Source organism: Nannospalax galili, unplaced genomic scaffold (assembly GCF_000622305.1).
Source record: "Nannospalax galili isolate Female #2095 unplaced genomic scaffold, S.galili_v1.0 scaffold169, whole genome shotgun sequence".
In the NCBI taxonomy this organism is placed as follows: Eukaryota; Metazoa; Chordata; class Mammalia; order Rodentia; family Spalacidae; genus Nannospalax; species Nannospalax galili.
Window position 1 is genome coordinate 2502227 of NW_008360327.1, and position 18770 is coordinate 2520996.

At 37.6% G+C, this 18770-nt stretch overlaps 1 protein-coding gene across 11 annotated transcripts in view; it reads left to right on the top strand.

Annotated features, from left to right (window-relative positions):
* The window catches only part of Pias2 (protein inhibitor of activated STAT 2), a 145375-nt gene that overhangs the window by 39823 nt on the left and 86782 nt on the right, over positions 1-18770 (top strand). For all 11 annotated transcript variants that reach the window (XR_001872265.2, XM_008825903.2, XM_029560109.1 and 8 more), the window contains one exon: positions 12702-12786. Coding sequence is in view for 10 of the 11 variants with exons in the window: in XM_008825903.2 (XP_008824125.1) it covers positions 12702-12786 (85 nt within the window). In the remaining variant the exon portion in view is untranslated. The remainder of the gene's footprint in view (positions 1-12701; positions 12787-18770) is intronic.

Below are 18770 nucleotides of genomic sequence, written 5' to 3' on the forward strand. Positions count from 1 at the left end.
TTATTTTGCATATATGTTTTCCCTGTATGTATGTAAGTGCACCCATGTCATGCAGTGCCTGTGGAGGCCAGAAGTTTGTGGGTCTCTCCCTCGATATCAGATCCCTGGAGCTGGAGTTAAGGATGATTATTAGCTACAGTGTGGGTGCTGGGAACTGAACCCAGGTCCTCTATGAGATCAGCCTGTGCTTTTAACTGCTGAGCCATCTCTCCAGCTCCTAGTATACATTATTTTTATGTTTAAGTATCTCATTTAATACAAGTTTATTTATATATATAGTATTTATAATAATTCCATCTTAGAATTTTATTGAATAAAACATTTTTTGGCAAGTATTACAAGTTTGAAGGGTAAAGACATCTGAGCTGTAATGGTCTTTCTTAAATCCAAGTTAATTAGTACCGTCCGAATAAGAAAAGTTTCCATCAGTTATTATGACCCAATTGTATTTAATTCTTTGTTTTGTTTTGTTTTTTGGAGACACAGTCTCCCTGTAGCCCCGGATATCAGTCTCACAGAGATCACTATGTAGACCAGGCTTGCCTTGAACTCACAGAGTTTGCCTACCCCTGCCTCACAAGTTCTGGGATAAAAGATATGTACCACCATGCCTATCTAATGACCCAATTTTATGTCTAAGGTTTCAGTAAATATGGCAACTTTGTTATTTGTTTGATAATTCACCATACCAAAAAAGAAAGGTATTTTCTATAGAAAAATCAAATCTGTAATAAAGGGAGTTTAGAGAGGAGTTCTGAAAGACAAAATAGCAAAAGGTTTTATTAGTAGTTGCCCTACTCAGGAGAATAAAAATTATTTCAGTGAAATTTTGCTTAATATCAGTAACGTAGAAAGTGTCAGAAATTTTATCACACTACTGAAAGTTAATACAGTAGCAATCTTCCTAATACAGTATCTTCTATCTTTCTGGGGCATAATTCTTAGTACCTAATAAAATTATTTATATAGGGAAATTATTTATATAGGGTTTGGATTTATTGGTGAAATTAACTGTCAGAAATAATATTTCATAGTTAACCTGGAAAATTATTTTTCCTTCTCTCTATAGAAAATCCTAATATTCATTGCTTTTTTTCTTAAGCTATTATAGTATTGTATGCCTTGCTGAGTCAGGAGGAAGTCGTGAGGGACAGGGTTGGTTAATGAGATTAGGATGATCTGATTGCTGTCAGACTAAGATGGCTACTTGATTTTATTTTATGTTTTAGCACTTTAAATTCAACAAAGTAAGTTCTCATTGAACTTGTTGCCTTTATTGGGCTGGTAAGATGATTCATTGCGTAAATGCCTTTGCTACAAAGCCTGATAACTTTTAACCTACATGGTGGAAGGAGAGGACTGACTCCAACAAGTTATCCTCTGACTGCTGCATGCAGGTGTACACACAAATAAATGTAATACCTAAAAAAAAAAAACAAAACTCCAATTCCTTGAAATTTTCAGGTGAAAACTTGTTTGCGAACATTTAACTTTTTTTTTTTTTTTTTTTGGTCTTTTTTAGACAGGGTCTCCCTATAGCTCTAGCTGACCTGGAACTTGCTATGTACAGGCTGGCCTTGAACTCACAGAGATCCACCTGCCTCTGCCTCCCAAGTGCTGGGATTAAAGGTGTGTGCCACCACACCTGGTTCCAACATTTAACTTTTAAAATTAATAACAAGGCTGTTAAGGTGGCTTAGAATCTACAAGGTAGAAGAAGAGCACTGACTCCCCTAAGTTATCTTCTGCCCTGTACAAGGACTCTGTGGCATGCATGCACACACACAGAAGTAAATGTAAAATAAGTTTTATAAAGCTGGATTTTGTGGTGCATGCTTACATTCTCAGCACTTGTTAAGTGGAGGGAGGAGGATCAGGAGTTCAGGGACATCCTTCCTTGTCTGCATAGCAGGTTTGAGATCAAACTGGGCTGCATGAGACCCTGTCTCAAAACAAACAAACCCCAACCAAAAAATAATAATAATGGGACTAATTTAGAATGTTTATTACCTACTTAGTTTTCTTTATAATTGTGCTTTCATTTTTAGCCCCCTTTTTAAAGTGACAGGTGATCCTGGTGATCCTGGCCAACTTACAACTGACTATGCATGCCATACGTGGTGGCATATGCCTTTAGTCCCAGCACTCAGGAAGCAGAGGCAGATCTCTGAGTTCAAGGTCAGCCTGGTATACATAGTGAGTTCCAGGCCAGCTGGGGCTACAGGAAGACCCTGTCTCAAAAAGACAAAAAGAAAAAGTTATTGAACCTTTAAGAGGTGAGGCCCTTATGGGCATGACCTCTAAAAGAATAATGGAACCCAAGTTTCTTCCTTTTCTTCCTCCCTTCCTGGCCTTGAGATGTGAACAGCTTTGCTCTAGCATATACCTCCTTGTGACACCACAGGCTCAAAAAATAGGATCAACCAATCAAAAAATCGAACCTTAAAATTCGGCGTCAAAATGAACCTTTCTTTTTATAAATTATTTCAGGAATTTAGTATTGTGAGAGAGCTCTAGCTAACAGGTAATTCTGATAGGAGGATTGCTCAGGAATATAACTAAGAAGAGGTCTGTAGGTAGTGGTTACAAAGAAAGTATTTTGTTAGCTTTAATTGTACTCTAAAAGGTGAATTCTGGAGACCTCATGCTTTTCCTTTTAGCTTTTTTTTTGGGGGGGGGGCTCTTTTTGAGATAGGGTCTTACTGTAGCCCCAGCTGTTCTGGAACTCACTATATAGACCAGGCTGGCCTTGAACTCACAGAGATCCATCTGCCTCTGCCTCCTGAGTGCTGGGATTAAAGGCGTGCACCGCCATGCCTGGCTTCCTTTTATCTTTTTAAAAATTTTGTTTATTTTATTTGTATGTGTGTTTTGTTTGCATGTAAGTAAAAGCATCATGTGCATACAATGCCTGCAGAGATTAGAAGAGGGCATCAGATCTCCTGAAACCGCAGTTATGGGTGGTTGGCAGCTGCCATGTAGGTGATGATAACTGAATCTGGGTCTTCTGCAAGAGCAACTAGTACTCTTACCTGCTGAGCCATCTCTCCAGCCCATTTTTTTGTTTTGAGGCAGGATCTCACTGTTTACAACCCCCCGCCCATTGTCCTGAAACTTGCTATGTATACCGGACTGGCCTCAAACTCAGACTGGCCTGCCTCTGCCTCCCAAGTTCAGGGAAGGGATTAAAGGTATATGCTACCATATCTGACAGAAATAGGAATTTTTCTTACTTTAACAATATTAATCATAGTTTCTCTTTTACTAATTTAGTAAGATTAAAGGAAAATAGTTTTTTATGAAGGTGTGATGGTGTACACCTTTAATCCCAGCATTCAGGAGCCATAGACAGGCAGCTCTCAGGTCAGTTCAAGCCTTGCCTGGTTACCATATTTATTTATAGGCCATCTGGGGCTACAGGGACACCCTGTCTCAACAAAGCAAAAAAGTTAAAAAAAAAAAACCCAAAGCCTTTCATAATTGGGTTTTCTAATAACACGTTAGCTTATACACTTGTATTGACATACTTTATTTGATGAATGACTTAGAGAAACCTGCCTTTTGTGTTATGTAGTTTGGGACCACTGGGAAAGACTACCTGGACTCAAAAAGTTCTGAATCTACCAAATTAAGCTTTTTACAATTTTATTAGAATTTTAAAGAAAAATAAAATCCTCAAGACAGGCGAGTTGGTAATCTTGGCAGCTTCCTTGAGAGGTGAATGGTGGGAAGAAAGACATGAGGCCATGCAGGCTTAGAGCCTGGGTGGGTGGCCAGATATGTGGCTCACTGGCAGCCACATGTCTGGGAGAAGGAAGTTTTAGAGAAAAAGTAAAGAAATACAAGATACTAGGGGCAGCCCAAAGCCTTAAAGAAAGCATGTTTAGTAAGAAAGGCATGAAGAAGAAAAAGGGAATTCTTCAGGGAAGTGGCAACTCACAGATTCCATGGCAGGAAAAAGTCAACGTACTAGGTATTCTGCCCATCTAATTAGCATCTAATTAGCATAACCCACCTTCCTAGGGGTGGTCCTATGACGAGATGATTGACCAGTTAAACTTACATAAAATTGAGGCGCTTGGGGTAATACATTTGTTCATAGCTAAAAGTAGAATACTAGAAATGTACATACAATTTGGATTATAGTTTTTCCGTTTAATCAGAAACTGATGTTTTGCAGTGTTCATACCTGTCACTATTTTTTTAAACTTATCTTCCTTAAAATTTCTTCCTTGGGGGCCTGGAGAGATGGCTCAGCGGTTAAGAACACTGGCTGTCCTTGCAGAAGACTGGGGTTCGAATCCCAGCACCTACATGGCAGCCAGCAGCTGTCTGTAACTCCAGTTCCAGGGGATCCAACAGCCTCTTCTGTCCTCCTGGGGCATAGCACGACATGGGTGCACTTACCTATATGTAGGCAGTACACATATACACATAAAATAAAAATAATAAAATATTAAAAAAAAATTTCTTCCATGGTCGGTTCAGATACCAAACATTGGAAACAACAATGGGAAGGAAAGCTCCATCAGGATTTCATTTGTGGTTCATACAGAGTCATCTATCTCAAAGTGAGCTCTTTCTCTGTATGTATTATGTCATTTTTTTCTGAAACATTTGAAAAAAACCTTTTGCAGTTGCAGAGTCACTTTGTTGCCTTCCTGTTGATTATTCTATTTGAAATAGTTGTAAACAGTGCCCTCTAGAGTTTTTCACCATGACAGTCTTTCTTAATGTTTTTTGTAAATATATTGGCAACTGAACCGATATTCTGTTGACATATATTTTCAGTGGGTTTTAGTGTTTTACTTGTTTGAAATAGCTTAGTGTATAAAATATCAAGCACCATTCCTTCGTTCTTTGTTAAAAAAATCTTTATTTTTGTTTTTGGTTTTTGTGTGTATGATTGTTTTGCCTGCATGTGTGTAAGTCCCCATGTGCATACAATGCCTGTGGAGGTCTGAAGGGACATCAAATCCCCTGGAACTGAAGTTTTGGACCGGTGTTGGCCATGCATGTAGGTGCTGCCACCTGAATCCAAGTCTTTTGGAAGCACAGCCAGTGCCCTTAACCGCTAAGCCATCTCTCCAGCCCATTTTTCACTTTTTCTTCCTTTCTTTTTTAAGACAGGGTCTCCCTGTAGCTCCAGCTGGCCTAGAACTCTATATGGAAATCAGGCTGGCCTCGATCTCATAGAGATCTACCTCCTGAATACTGGGATTAAAGGTTTGTTATCACTATGCCCAGCTTCATTTTTTGACTCTTAAAGACACTTCATCTGTAAGCATCTTATGTTTCTAAAGAGCTTCAGATATTTATGAAAAGATAAATAAATGTCTAGATGAAGAATTGTTGGAACCAAAAGCACAGGTATTTAATATTTTTATAGATAACTCTAAAAGTAGCTTCAAAACCTTTGCACAAATTTATACTCAAATAGCATATGATTATAAAACTGCATCCTCACTATGTCTTTAATAGATAATATTTTTATTATCTTATTTATTTTTATTTTATGTATATGAGTATATTGCCTGCATGTATGTAAGTGCACCCATGTCATGCAATGTCTGAGGAGATCAGAAGAGGGTATCGAATTCCCCTGGAACCATAGTTACGGGCAGTCGTTAGCGCCATATGGGTGCTAGGGATTGAATTTAGGTCTTCTGTAAGAGCAGTCAGTGCTCTTAGCCACTGAGCCATCTCTCCAGCCCTGTATTATTTGTCTTTCAATCCTTGCTAATCTGAAAGGCTGAAATTCTTAAAATTAGGATGCACTCATTGATCTTTTGGGTATGATTAAGGAGGTTTAAAATGATGTGTACATTAATGTTAAACCCAAAACAATAGACTCTTCCAAAGAATTTGAATAAGTTCAAACACAAATATATCAGTTTAACTTAGATAACAAGTACTTAATTTGGATATGGCCATTTGGTCTAATTATGGAGAATCTAGGGGAAATATGAAATGGCTTTAGGGAGTTTGTTATGTAGTTTGGGAATTATTGTTAACAGAAAAAATAAAGCTGGGCCAGGTATACATACTCAAGAGGATGAGATAGGAGAATGGAGAGCATAGGGTACATAGTAACATGCTTTTAAGGAGGGTGGCATGTGGAAAACTGGGCCAGGGTCTTGGCTTAGTAGCTTTTCCTAGCATGTTTCGTGAAGCCCTAAATTTTGATACCTAGAACTGAAAGAAAACAAAAACTTAACAAGTGGGAGTATAGTTAAGATGAAGCACTATGAAGTGTACTCAAATTTTTCATTAGTGTAGTGAATGATTTCACCTAAGCCACCTTATAAGACTTAACGGAGCTTTAAGTGACAGATGTATACTTGGGATTAGTGGAATTTATAGAAGAACTGCCAAGAGAGGAGAGAACTGTTGATCATTACAGAAGTTGAAGTTGGGGGGCATACTTGTGAGACCAGTGAGGAAGCTGGTTACAGTAAAAATAGGGGAAGCATGAGGAGTGAGGTTTACTAGAAAAGTCTTGTTAATGGAGGGCTGTGCAGGATGGAATTTAGACCTGTCTTGCTCAGTTGTGGGATACATTGAGCAGAGGAATGGTGATGGAAGTGATGGTAAAGATGGTCCACACTTGTTCTCATGGGAAATTAGCAGAGAGGCAGGGCTGCCATTTCATCTGCAGAGGACAGTGAATCGACCTTGAGTAGGGTGGTGGCAGTAGAATGGAGAAAATAACAGGCAAGAAGAGTTTAGAAAAACAGGACTTAATGTGAAAGATGAAGAACACAGAGAGCTAAATGACCACTGGGAGTTGAGTAGTTGGTAGCTATTTTCCTCTTTTGTAATTCTGGCTTAAACTCACTGTTTTTTTCAGAGATAAGAAATCAAAATACTCTGACCTCTTCAATTGACCCTCTTCAATTACTTGATTACTAATGTTATGATGACTTCTATTTTGGTATGTTAAGAGCCAAGTTTTGAAAAATGGACTAGATGCTAATAATAAAAGAGAACCTTATATTTTCTATTATAATTATATGTAAATGTTAGCTTTCATGAATTTTCACTTAAAATTTTTTAAGGTTTTGGGATCTTCTTTTAAGTAACATTTTAATTTTGCCCCAACTTTTTTTTTACTGTGCTAAAATACACATAACATAAAACTACCATCTACGGGCCTGGAGAGATGGCTCAGCAGTTAAGAACACTGTTCTTGCAGAAGACCCCAGTTTGAATCCCAGCACCCACAAGGCAGCTAACAACTGTCTGTAACTCCAGTTCCAGGGGATCCGACAGTCTCTTCTGTCCTCTGCAGGCATTGCACGGCACAGGTGCACTTACCTACATTGCAGGCAATACACCCATACACATAAAATAAAAAATAATAAAATATTTTTAAAAAATAAAAAAACTGCCATCTACAAAGTACATTCACCTTGTGTAGCCGCCAACACCATTCCATCTCTAAAACTTTTCTCATAAAAGTGAAGCTCTGAACCCATGAAACTGTAATTCCTCATTTCTCCTCCCCTGGCTTTGGCAATCAAAATTCCACTTTCTGTCTCTGAGTTTGAATGCACTAAGTACTTGATAGAAGTGGAATCACACTGTATGGTTTTTTTGCTACTTGACTTACTTTAGTGTTAACATCTCCTCCACTCTTGTCCTTGGTAGTACCCATCAGAATTCTTTTCCTTTTCTGAGCTGAATGTTACTCTATTGTGTATATATATTACCTTGTCCACTTGTAGGCACTTGGTTGCTTCCACATTTTAGCTATTGTGAATAATACTTCTATGAACAAGGGTATATAAATCTCTTTACCAAAAATAGAATTGCTGATCATATAATTGTTTTTTTTTTATTTATTTATTTATTTATTTATTTATTTATTTATTTATTTAGCCTTTCTGGAACTCACTTTGTAGACCAGGCTGGCCTTGAACTCATAGAGATCTGCCTGCCTCTGCCTCCCAAGTTCTGGGATTAAAGGCGTGCACCACCACGCTCAGCAATTGTTTTTAATTTTTAAGCAACCAGCATAATGTTTTCCACAGTAGGTGCTGGAGTTGGAGTTACAGGAGGTTGTGAGCAACCTGAAGCAGGTGCTAGGTATCTAACTATGGTTTTCTGTAAGAGCAGCATGTACTCTTAACTGCTAAGCCATTTTTCTAGCCCTTTGAATTTTTTTTTTAAAGCAGAGTTGATGACTATTAGAATTAAAAATGTATCTGTGTCTTATTGTTTTTAGAATGCTTTCACATTTACTTTTCATCCATAAAATAACTGAAAAGATGACAAAAATATTCCCATTTGAATTGAATTAATCTTCAGAGGTACTTGGACTGGAGAGATGACTCAGTGATTAAGGGAGCCTACTGTTGTGAAGAACCTGAGTTCAGTTCCCAATGCATCTGGTAGCTCACAACTACCTATAGCTCTAGCTACAGGGGATCTGATGCCCTTTTCTGCCCGCAAAGATACCTGTACTCATGTGCATACATCCCCTTCTCCCCATCAAATTTAAAATAGTAAGACTGGGCATGGTAGTGCATGTCTTTAATTTCTAGCATGTAGCAGCCAGAGGCAGGCCAATCTCTGTGAGTTCAAAGGCCAGCCTGATCTACATACTTAGTTGCAGACCAGACAGAGCTACATAGTGAGATCCTGTCTCAAAAACAGAGACCTAAATAAATACATAAATAAACAAACACATAAATGATAAAAACAATAAAATAAATCTTAGAAAAAAAGTAGCATTTGAAAATTTTATGTGAATTTCCTAAATAACTTGGATAGTAACCAGCAAGACTTGACTAAAGACTGAATGCAGTAGTAATATATTCTGGTCCACTCTAAGTTTAAAAGTAATAAAAAGGAACACTATTACCAACCTGGAGTATTATATCAGTCTTATTAGTTAGTACTAATGATAAATGGATGAGTATATTAATTTTGAATTTACATGATTTTAAAATTGAAAGTGTGACATTGTTTCTCTTATTGCTGTATATAATATACTGTTCCAAGAGTGCTGTAAAACTGGCATTTTATTCTGCTCATGGGTTCTCTGGGTCAGGAAGGCATCTATTCAAAGGTTTCTTACCTGACAAGACTTAAATGGCGGAAGTGTTGTAAGTGATGGTTAGATGTTCCAGTGGCTTATAGGCATCTTCTTTGATGTATCTGCAGGCTCTGTTATCTGATGGCTTGGATTCATGTTGGTTGCTAGCTGAAATTTCCATACATGTTTTTCATGTGTTCTTCTTGGGGTCTTTATAGCATGGATGCCAAGAGTGAGTGTTCCCCACAGAGTCAGAAGACATGCACAGCATTTTTATGATCTAACTTTGCAAATTGTATAGCTTTGCTTGCCTTGTACCATACACAGTTGGTTGAAGCAGTCACAAAGAACCATTCGGGTTCAAAGGAAAACAAGACAGACTCAGCTGCTAAGTAAAAGAGAATCAAGGTCGTATAAGAAGTGTATGTGGCTGTGTTTGGAAGACAAAAATCTATGTTGTGTGTGTGCATTTGTGTTACCTGTGATTTTTGAGGCATTGTCTGTAGTACAAGCAGACACTGAATATGTGATCGTCCTTCCTCAGCCTCCTGAGTGCTGAGATGCATTACTATGGCTCATTTAAGATGAGATTTTGAGAAAGGAAAGGATTTTAGTAGTTATGTTTAATCCATGTATTAGAGTCATGGTCTCTTCTTTCTCTGTTTATAAGCATGTGGAGAGTCTGTGCAGAATTTGTTTTCTGATCTCAGATTATAGACATTTAATAGAAAACCAAATTGCAGAGCTGGTGGGTTCTCCAAAGAAACAGAACCTGTAGAATGAATATATATGTATAGAGATTTATCAGCTTAGCTCACAGGATAGAGTCTGAGTAGTCCAACAATGGCTGCACCACACTGGTTCCAAATGTTATGCCGCATGTTTTGAAGATTTATTTTTAATTATGTATATGGAGGACTGTTGGGGGATGAGTATGTGCATGTAAGTGCAGTGCTCTAGGAGGCCAGAAGAGAGCTAGAATTACAGGTGGCTATGAGCTGCCTGCTGGACAATAGGTGCTGGGAATCAAACTCAGGTCCTCTGCCAGAGCAGTACCCACTCTTCAACTGCTGAGCAATCTCCCCAACCTCCAAGATTGCATGTTCTTTAGGAACTTTGTTGGGTAAATTAACTGTAGTCACCCAGACATTTCATCAAATACTGGCATGTGTCCTGGTGAATTAATGTGGGTTATGCCCAGTTTTTACTTAAATGTAGATATCTACTGTTTTGATTATTTTTAGAGATTTATGTTAATCAGGCTTATCACAATGAAACAGGAGATGGCTCTTAGACAACTTCATTTGTTCACCTTCTCTACCCTGTTGCTCTATTTTCATGTCTGCCTGTGTTGCAAGGCCAGCTTTTCAATATGATTGCCTTAAACAGTGTGCTTTAGACATTTAACAGCTGGCTTAATTATAGTTATCTTTTTAAGGAATTGGAGAAGAAAAAAGTGACATATTTACCTACATATGGAATGTGGTGATTTCCATTCCCAAAGATCCAATTCTGAAATTTTGCCTTGTTTTAATGCTTAGTTTCCTTTTGCTTATAACGTCTGCTTTCGACAAATTCACATAGCTTTTGTTTACACGAAAAGTCTGTTGCTAGACAAGAAGCTAATTTAAGGGTTTTTTTTTTTTTCTTTTAATCTTTTTCAGCTTTATTGTGTTTGAGACTGGGTCTCATGTATCCCAGGCTGTCCTTGAACTTTGAACTTCTGATCACCTTTCCTCCTCTCCCTAGTGCTGGTTTTACAGGCATATATCACTTGGTTTAGCAATACTGAAAATTGAACTTAGGGCTTCCTGCATGTTAGGCAAGCACTGTATCAGTTGAGCTACATCTCCAGGCCAAGAAACCATTTGTAGCGCCCATTTTTTTTCCCTTTGGCACTTTGAAGTTGTTTTCTGCTCTACATTTGATCCGATGAGACGCTCCTTTATTTCTAATAGTTTTCTTCTTTGGCTGCTTTTAAGACTTTCAGTACTTTGATTGTGATGTGACTAAGTAGACTTCTTTGTATTATTAGTGTTTGGTCAGTATATAGTTTTCCCCCCATCAAAATACAGATTTAAAAAAAATATTTTATTTTTATTTTATGCATATGAGTGTATTGCCTGCATGTATGTGAGTGCACCCATGTTGTGCAGTGCTACAGAGGTCAGAAGAGGGTGTTGGATTCCCCTGGAACTGGAGTTAAGGATGGTTCGTAGCTGCCCTGTGGGTGCTGGGACTCGAACCCAGGTCCTTTGCAAGAGCAGTCAGTGCTCTTAACCAATGAGCCATCTCTCCAGCCCCCAAATACAGATTCTTTAATCGTTGCTGCAAGGTTCTTTTTTTTTTTTCCTCCCAGTGCCACATTTCCACTTTTTGGGACTCTGTACTTATGTTGGATATTTTCAGATTTATGGCTGGAGAAGCCCAATGCTTATTATTATTATTATTAAAAAAAATATTAATTTATTTTTTCGTTTGAAGACGGGGTCTCCTTGTAGCCCCAGCTGACCTGGAACTTGATATGTAGACCAGGCTGGCTTTGAGCCCACAGAGATCCGCCTGCCTCTGCCTCCCAAGTGCTGGGTTTAAAGATGTGAGCCACTGTGCCCGGCTGCTCATATTATTAAAAAACAATTGTGAAAACACTGTGTTCATTTGGATTCTTCTTTCTTTGTAATGGGTGTTGAACCCAGGGCCTTGTTTTTGGTGCATAGTAGGCAAGCACTGTACCACTGAACTTAGCTTCAGCCTACTGTGTGTTCACTTAATCTCAAAATATAAGTTATTGTATTATATTTGATAGTTAAGAGGCTATGGGTGAACTTAACCATTAAAAGAGGAAAATGGAAACCATGTAAAGAGGAAGGGATGGAAGAGCAAGTAGAAGCTGAAGAAGTGGAGACACTTCCTGCTATGTTATATCTGTATTTTGTGTCCCATAAGCATCATGTAACCTAGAATTGTTTCGTGTGTAGACCATCTTAAATAACATCTCTTTAAATGTTTTAGAAATATTTAAAGAAAACATAAATTAGCTTTATGATGCAATTTCTATGAAGCATAGCTAGTGAAGTAAAGTGATTATGTTTTTTACTGTATTTTTCTTGATTTGGTGTGATTTACAAAGAAAGCCTTTTGCTATTAGATATTTAGCTATCTTTTTTATCTTCATGGTCTAGGAAAATTGTAGCAATAACATATAAGAGCCATTTTTGTTTTTGCCCTTTTTGGGTAATATTGCAGTACTTTTTAAGAAGCAGAAGACTTGAGGCCTCTATAATAACCTAACTTCTCTCCCTGTTTGTCAGTAGGTCTCCTGTGTCCCTTTTTTTTTTGAGACAGAGTCTAACTGTAGCTCAGGCTAGAGTTGAACTCATGATCACCCTGACTCTAGTACTGTAGCATAGAATGAAGTATGTTTTGTTGTATCTTGACTGTGTAGCATAATTATCGTTTTAGAATAATGAATAAGTATTTAAATTCATTTGGATGACTTTGCTCAATTAAAGGTGAATGAAATTTGATATAGTACTCGTACTTGATTTTAGCGTGTTCAATTAAACTTTAAGCTTTTCAGAATTTAGTAGACATTATTTCAGAAGTTCCTGGTTATTGCAGGTGGTTGTTTGTTACTGAATAATTTTTTTTCCCTCCCCAGTTCAAAGCAGTATTCAGCGGTTTCAAGAGAAATTTTTTATTTTTGCTTTGACACCTCAGCAAGTTAGAGAGATATGCATATCAAGGTAAGAGGAATGTTTCAAGTAAGTTTCTCCTAGAATGTTATGTATTAGTCTTCTAGAGTTGTTAAAATATGGCAGACTGAGTGACTTTCTGGAGGCTTTTATCAAAGATGGAGGTATTAACAAGTTTGATTTCTCCTGAGCCTTTATGCCTGACATCTTTTGCTGTATTACACATAACCTTTTTTTCCCTGTTGCAGGGTATCAGCTGTGTACCATGACATTCTCATGACTATCATACCTATTAACTTAGGGACCACCTTTAAAATTTCATTTAAACTGAATTAACCTCTATACAAAAACAGTCACAGGGGCAAGGGGAGGGGGATAAGGCTTCAACACATGACAGTTCAGTTGGTAACAGTTGGACTGTTTTTTATTTGTTTTTAAACTTTTTTTATTGCATTTATTTAGTGTGTGGGAGGGGCATGCATGGGGAGGTCAGAGGCCAGTGGAGTTTAGGGGATTGAACATAGGCGTGGCACAAGTACCTTTATCCACTGAGCCATCTTAGTAACCCTTGTTGGACTATATTTAATAAGTAATGGGAGTATACTTTGACTAAGGATAGCCAAATATCTATAACCTTTGAATTAAACCTCAAGCATCTTTTAAATTAAGTCACATTTGCCAATAGTTTTTTGTTTTTCTGATGCTATGGATCAAATTTAGGGGCTTTTATTTATTTTATTTTATTTGTTTTGTTTTGTTTTGTTTTGTTTGTTTTTTGGTCTTTTTGAGACAGGGTCTCCCTGTAGCCCCAGCTGTCCTGGAATTCACTATGTAGACCAGGCTGGCCTTGAACTCAGTGCGCTGCCTGGGCTCGCTGGGATTAAGGCATGTGCCACTACACCGGGCCCAAGGGCCTTTTATATATTATGCAAATGATCCTACCACTCCCAACCCTGCAGTAATGTTTCAAATGAAAATTTTATTTCAAATAGAGCAAAATAAGAAAAGAATTTGTGAAAACTGGGCATGGTAGTATGAGCCTGTAATCTTAGCACTCCAGAGGTGGCACCAACAAGATCAGAAGTTCAAGGCCAGCTTTGGCTAAATGTGTAAAAAAAAGAAAAAAAAATTTTTGGTAATAGCTCACAGATAACCATAGACTGAGACATTTTTGAGAGTAAAAGAATATTATTAATAATTATTCCTGGATAAGAGCAAAAACTGGAACAGTTCAGGGCAAAGGTAGTCACTCTCCTTGACCATAAATACTTGGAAACAATTGGGAAAAATACTGCTAATCTTGTCAATTTTGAAAAGTAGACAAAGCCTAATAGGTTATTTACTCTTTATAACTGTGTCTAAGAGATAAAAGGGAAGAGAAGGAGGTCTGTAATATAAGCTTTTCTAATTAAAGGGGTAATTGCCTTGTTATCATTATTCATGACCTTTTTTTTCGTGACACCAGGGATTGAACCTGAGACCTTAAACATGTTAAGCAAACACTCTACACTGAGTAACACTCCTAACCCATTAAAATTGCCTTCTTACAAGATTGAACATAAGAAAACTGAGGTTCTTGTAGATTATTTTCTGGAGATCTAGAGCTAAAATACAGAGTTGAGAGCAAATGAAAGCTCTTTTGCTTTTTAAATTTTTCATTAGGAAACTTCTTTGAGTGTATATATATATCGAGAATATATATATATCACTATGTAGACCAGGCTGACCTTGAACTCACAGAGATCCGCCTGCCTCTGCCTCCTGAATGCTGGAACTAAAGGTGTGCGCCACCATGCCCGGCTACTAATATACATTTTTTTAAGAACATGAGGATGCTGTAGTTAAGGAAGTTTGGCAACTTCTGTATTTGATATAATTCTGTATGTCTTTATAGCCAGATACTTCAATCTTTATTATGTAAGTGCGTATTATTAAGCTTCTAAGTGGATGTATCCAAATTATGAACCACACAGCTCTTGGCCATTGAATATCTTGCTATGTGTGATTGTGTGGAAGACTTAACATTATGATTCTTATAATGAACATTATAGAATGTTCAACATTCTATAATCTATAAAGTTTCTGTAGAGTAGTGTATACATAGATAAACTGTTTTGTAATAATTTTAGAACTAGTAATAAAACCATCCAAGAAAACAATTAAACTTACATTTTATATACAAATGTGTATTAGTCATTTTATTATCCAGTGATAAATGCTTCCTTGAGATCAACATTTTTAGTCTACTTGTTTGTCTTTACTAAATTGTTTTTTTTTTTCCCCATGATACCCTGCAGTGCCAATGAATGCTCTGTGTACATTATCTGGCTCACTAACAAGATTGTAAGCAAGTGCCTTGTTGGTGTATTTTTATTATTTTGTATTGTGTGTGTGGGATTGGGTATATGTACAGATGTATGTGGCATATGCATATATGTGTGAAGGTGTACATGCAGAGGCTAGAGGAGAATGTTGGGTGTTCTATCACTTGGTGCTAGGCTGGTAGCCGCCAAACCCTATTGAGTGGTTTTCCTTTAACTCAGCATACCCTAAACCTGTGCAGGGACCATAGTTGTGTGCATAACCATGCGCGGCATTTGATGGGGGTTCTGAAGATTTGAACTTGCATCCTTATGCTTGTGTGGCAAGCCCACTTAGTCACTGAGCTATCTCTCTAGGACTACATAATTACTTAAATATAAAAATTTTGTAGCCTGGCATGGTGGCACACGCCTTTGATCCCAGCACTTGGGAGGCAGAGGCAGGCAGGCCTACTTAGTGAGTTCCAGGTCAGCTGGGGATAGAGGGAGACCCTGTCTCAAAAATACTAAGAAAAAAAAAATTTTTTTTTTTTTTTGATATTGAGGCCCGGTATGGTGGTACATACCTTTAATCCCATTTAATCCCATCACTCAGGCCTTTATTTTGAGGCAATTTTGACTTACAGAAAAGTTGTAAAAGTAGTGCATATATCCTTTACTTAGCTTCCATTAATGTTAGACTCAGGTTGGCCTAATGGTTTCATAACCATTGTATAATTATAAAAACAAATTAATACTGGTGTAATACTAATAATTACAGAGTATGTTTAGATTCTGCCACTTTTCTGCTTATAGACTTCCTGTTCCTTAATTAAATCCCAGATTATATTTAATTGTGCACCATTTTAGTTTCCTTTAACTTAGTGACCATTTCTTAAATTTTTCTTAATTATATCTTTGATGACTAAGGATACCTCTTTGTTTTAGGGTAGCAGTCAGATGTTTTATAGTTTGGCCCTTAGTTTGGGTATGTCTGATGTATCTTTTTTATTACATTTTTTTAGTGATGTTTCCCCCCTTCCCGTGTGTGTGTGTGTGTGTGTGTGTGTGTGTGTGTGTATGTGTGTGTGTGTGTATGTGTGTGTTCGTTCATTCCATGACACTTGTAGAGACGTCAGAGAATAACTTGGGAGTCTATTACCACTTGGGGCCCAGTGATCAAACTCAGGTTGTTATTCTTGACAGCAAATGCCTTTACCCTTTGAGCTGTCTTGCTTGATATTTTATCTTGATTAAAATGAGATTGTGCTTATCTGGCCCAGAATACCTCAGTTTATATGCTCTTTTCAGAGAATGTCATACACAATATAATTGTCATAAATGTACAATATAATTGTCATAATTCTTATTTTGGGTCATGTTAATCACTGTCATTTGGCTCAACTGTCAGATATTTATGCTATAAATTGACCTCCCCCATTTTATTAATGACTACTTTGAGGGAGGTATTTTGAGACTAGGAACATAATCTCTTATGCCTCAAACTCTTACCCAACAGTTCAGCATTTCCTCATGAGTCTTGCCACTTTCAGTTTTACATTTGGGTTATTCTTTTGTAAGGAAGAGTGAACCTTTCTTCATTTATTTATGTGTTCATATAATTGTGGATTCATAGGTATACTATGGGTTGGAACCTAGTAGTAATAGATATTTATTTTGTGATTCAAATAGCTGTACCTTATTTGAGAGTCTTTCAGATTAGATCTTATGTCCTCTTAAAAAAAAATGTTACCCTATTTACTGGTACTTTATTTTATTTTGTTTTGGTGTATCGTTATCATTTTTTGAGACAGGGTCTTACTTTGTAGTCCAAGCTGGCCTTGAACTTGATCCCCCTGCCTCAGCCTCCAGGATGCTCATACAGGTATGAGGCATCATGCCTGGCTATAGTGTTTTGTTCTTTTGGATCAAAAGGATCTTTCGATGTATATATACCCCAGGTTGGCTTTTAACTTGTGTTCTTTCTGTACTGTTCTCCCCCAAGTGTGGGATTGTAAGCATGCCCCCACCATGCCCTGCTTTCCCGTGCCCTCTTGTTATCCTCTCTTCACCCTCGGAAATCTACTTTCCAATACTTCTTTCCTTCACACTACCACCACAAGATGTCTCAGGCTTATTTTTATTTGCTCTGGAATTTGACACTCCCATAGAGCACTGATTCTTCTCATAATCACAACATGGCTTTTCAAACAAAATGAAAAGAAGGAATGGTTTATTTGATCTGAGAGTATTACATATTCTGGATTTGCAGGATTGCTTCATTTGGTGTCATTTAAGAATACTTATGTCCATGGTTTTAAACTTTGCTCTCCATTAGAATCAACTGGGAAGTTAAAAAAAAAAAAACCCAGGTTTTGTCCCATACGAATCAAATTAGAATCTCTGAGGATAGAACCATGTCAATGGATTTTTAAAGTTCTCTGGGTGTTTGGAATGTTCAGTAAATTTGAGAACTACTATTGTATGTGTTTGTATATCTAGATTCCCTCCTACCCCCACTCTTACCCCTTTACCTGTACTAATAAGATCTAGGATAGAGGTTTGAAATACATTACAGTTCAGGCTTTTCTAATATATCTTGTGAAGATTGATTAGTGAGCCCAGTTCTTTCTGGCTTCAACATTGTTTCATTTCTAATCCTGCTCTTGGGCCCTCCCACTTACCAGTCTTACACGTTCTCAGGAATTAATGTTTGATCCTCTCTCATCCCCTTTCTCTCTCTGGCCTTTTTTTTTTTTTTTTTTTTTGAGACAGGATCTTGTAGCCCCACCTGGCTTGGAATTCTCTATGTATACCAGACTGTCCTTGATCTCTCAGAGATCTCTGCCTCTGTGTCTTGAGTGCTGTGATTAAAGCTGTGGGCCACCACACCCTGCCTTTATTATTTTTATTTTATGTGTAAGAGTGTATTGCCTACATGCATATAAGTGCACCCATGTCATGCAATGCTGGAGGAGGTCAGAAGAGGGTATCACATCCCCTGGAACTGGAGTTCTGGACAGTTGTTAGTGCCATGTGGGTGCTGGGTTCGAACCCAGGTCCTCTGCAAGAGCATTCAGTGTTCTTAACTGCTGAGCCTCCAGGCTCTGATATTTTATTCTTAATTGTATTTTATATATTTAATTTGAGTTTTTTTTTATTAATTTTCATTTTTATGTATATGAGTATTTTGCCTGAATGTATATGAGTGCACCAATGCACGCAATGCCTGTAGAGGCCAGAAGAGGGATGGATCCCCTGGAACTGGAATTACCGTTGGTTGCTAGCTGCCATGTGGGCCCTGGGAACTGAACCTGGGTCCTCTAAAATAGAAGCTAATACTCTTAACTGCTGGGTTATCTCTCTAGTCTTATGTTTTTTTTGTTTTTTTTTTTAAATTAAAAGAAGCATTTCATTACAACAGCATTAACCTATTCAATAACATTTTTCTGAGCTAGGGTACATCTCTTTCAAAATTGGCTGTACATTTCTAGGTTTACAGATGAATTATTACGCTTATATAATCTTTTACTCATTATAAACTCTATAAGACATAAAAGATCAGTTAGTGGGGCTAGCAGGATGACTCAGCAGTAAAGATACCTGCTACCATGCCTGATGACCTGAGTTCTATCCCCAGGACCCATGTGGTAGAAGAAGAGAATCAGCTCTCACAAGTTGTCCTCTAACTCCACACGTGGGCCATGACACGGGCACATACACATACACACACAC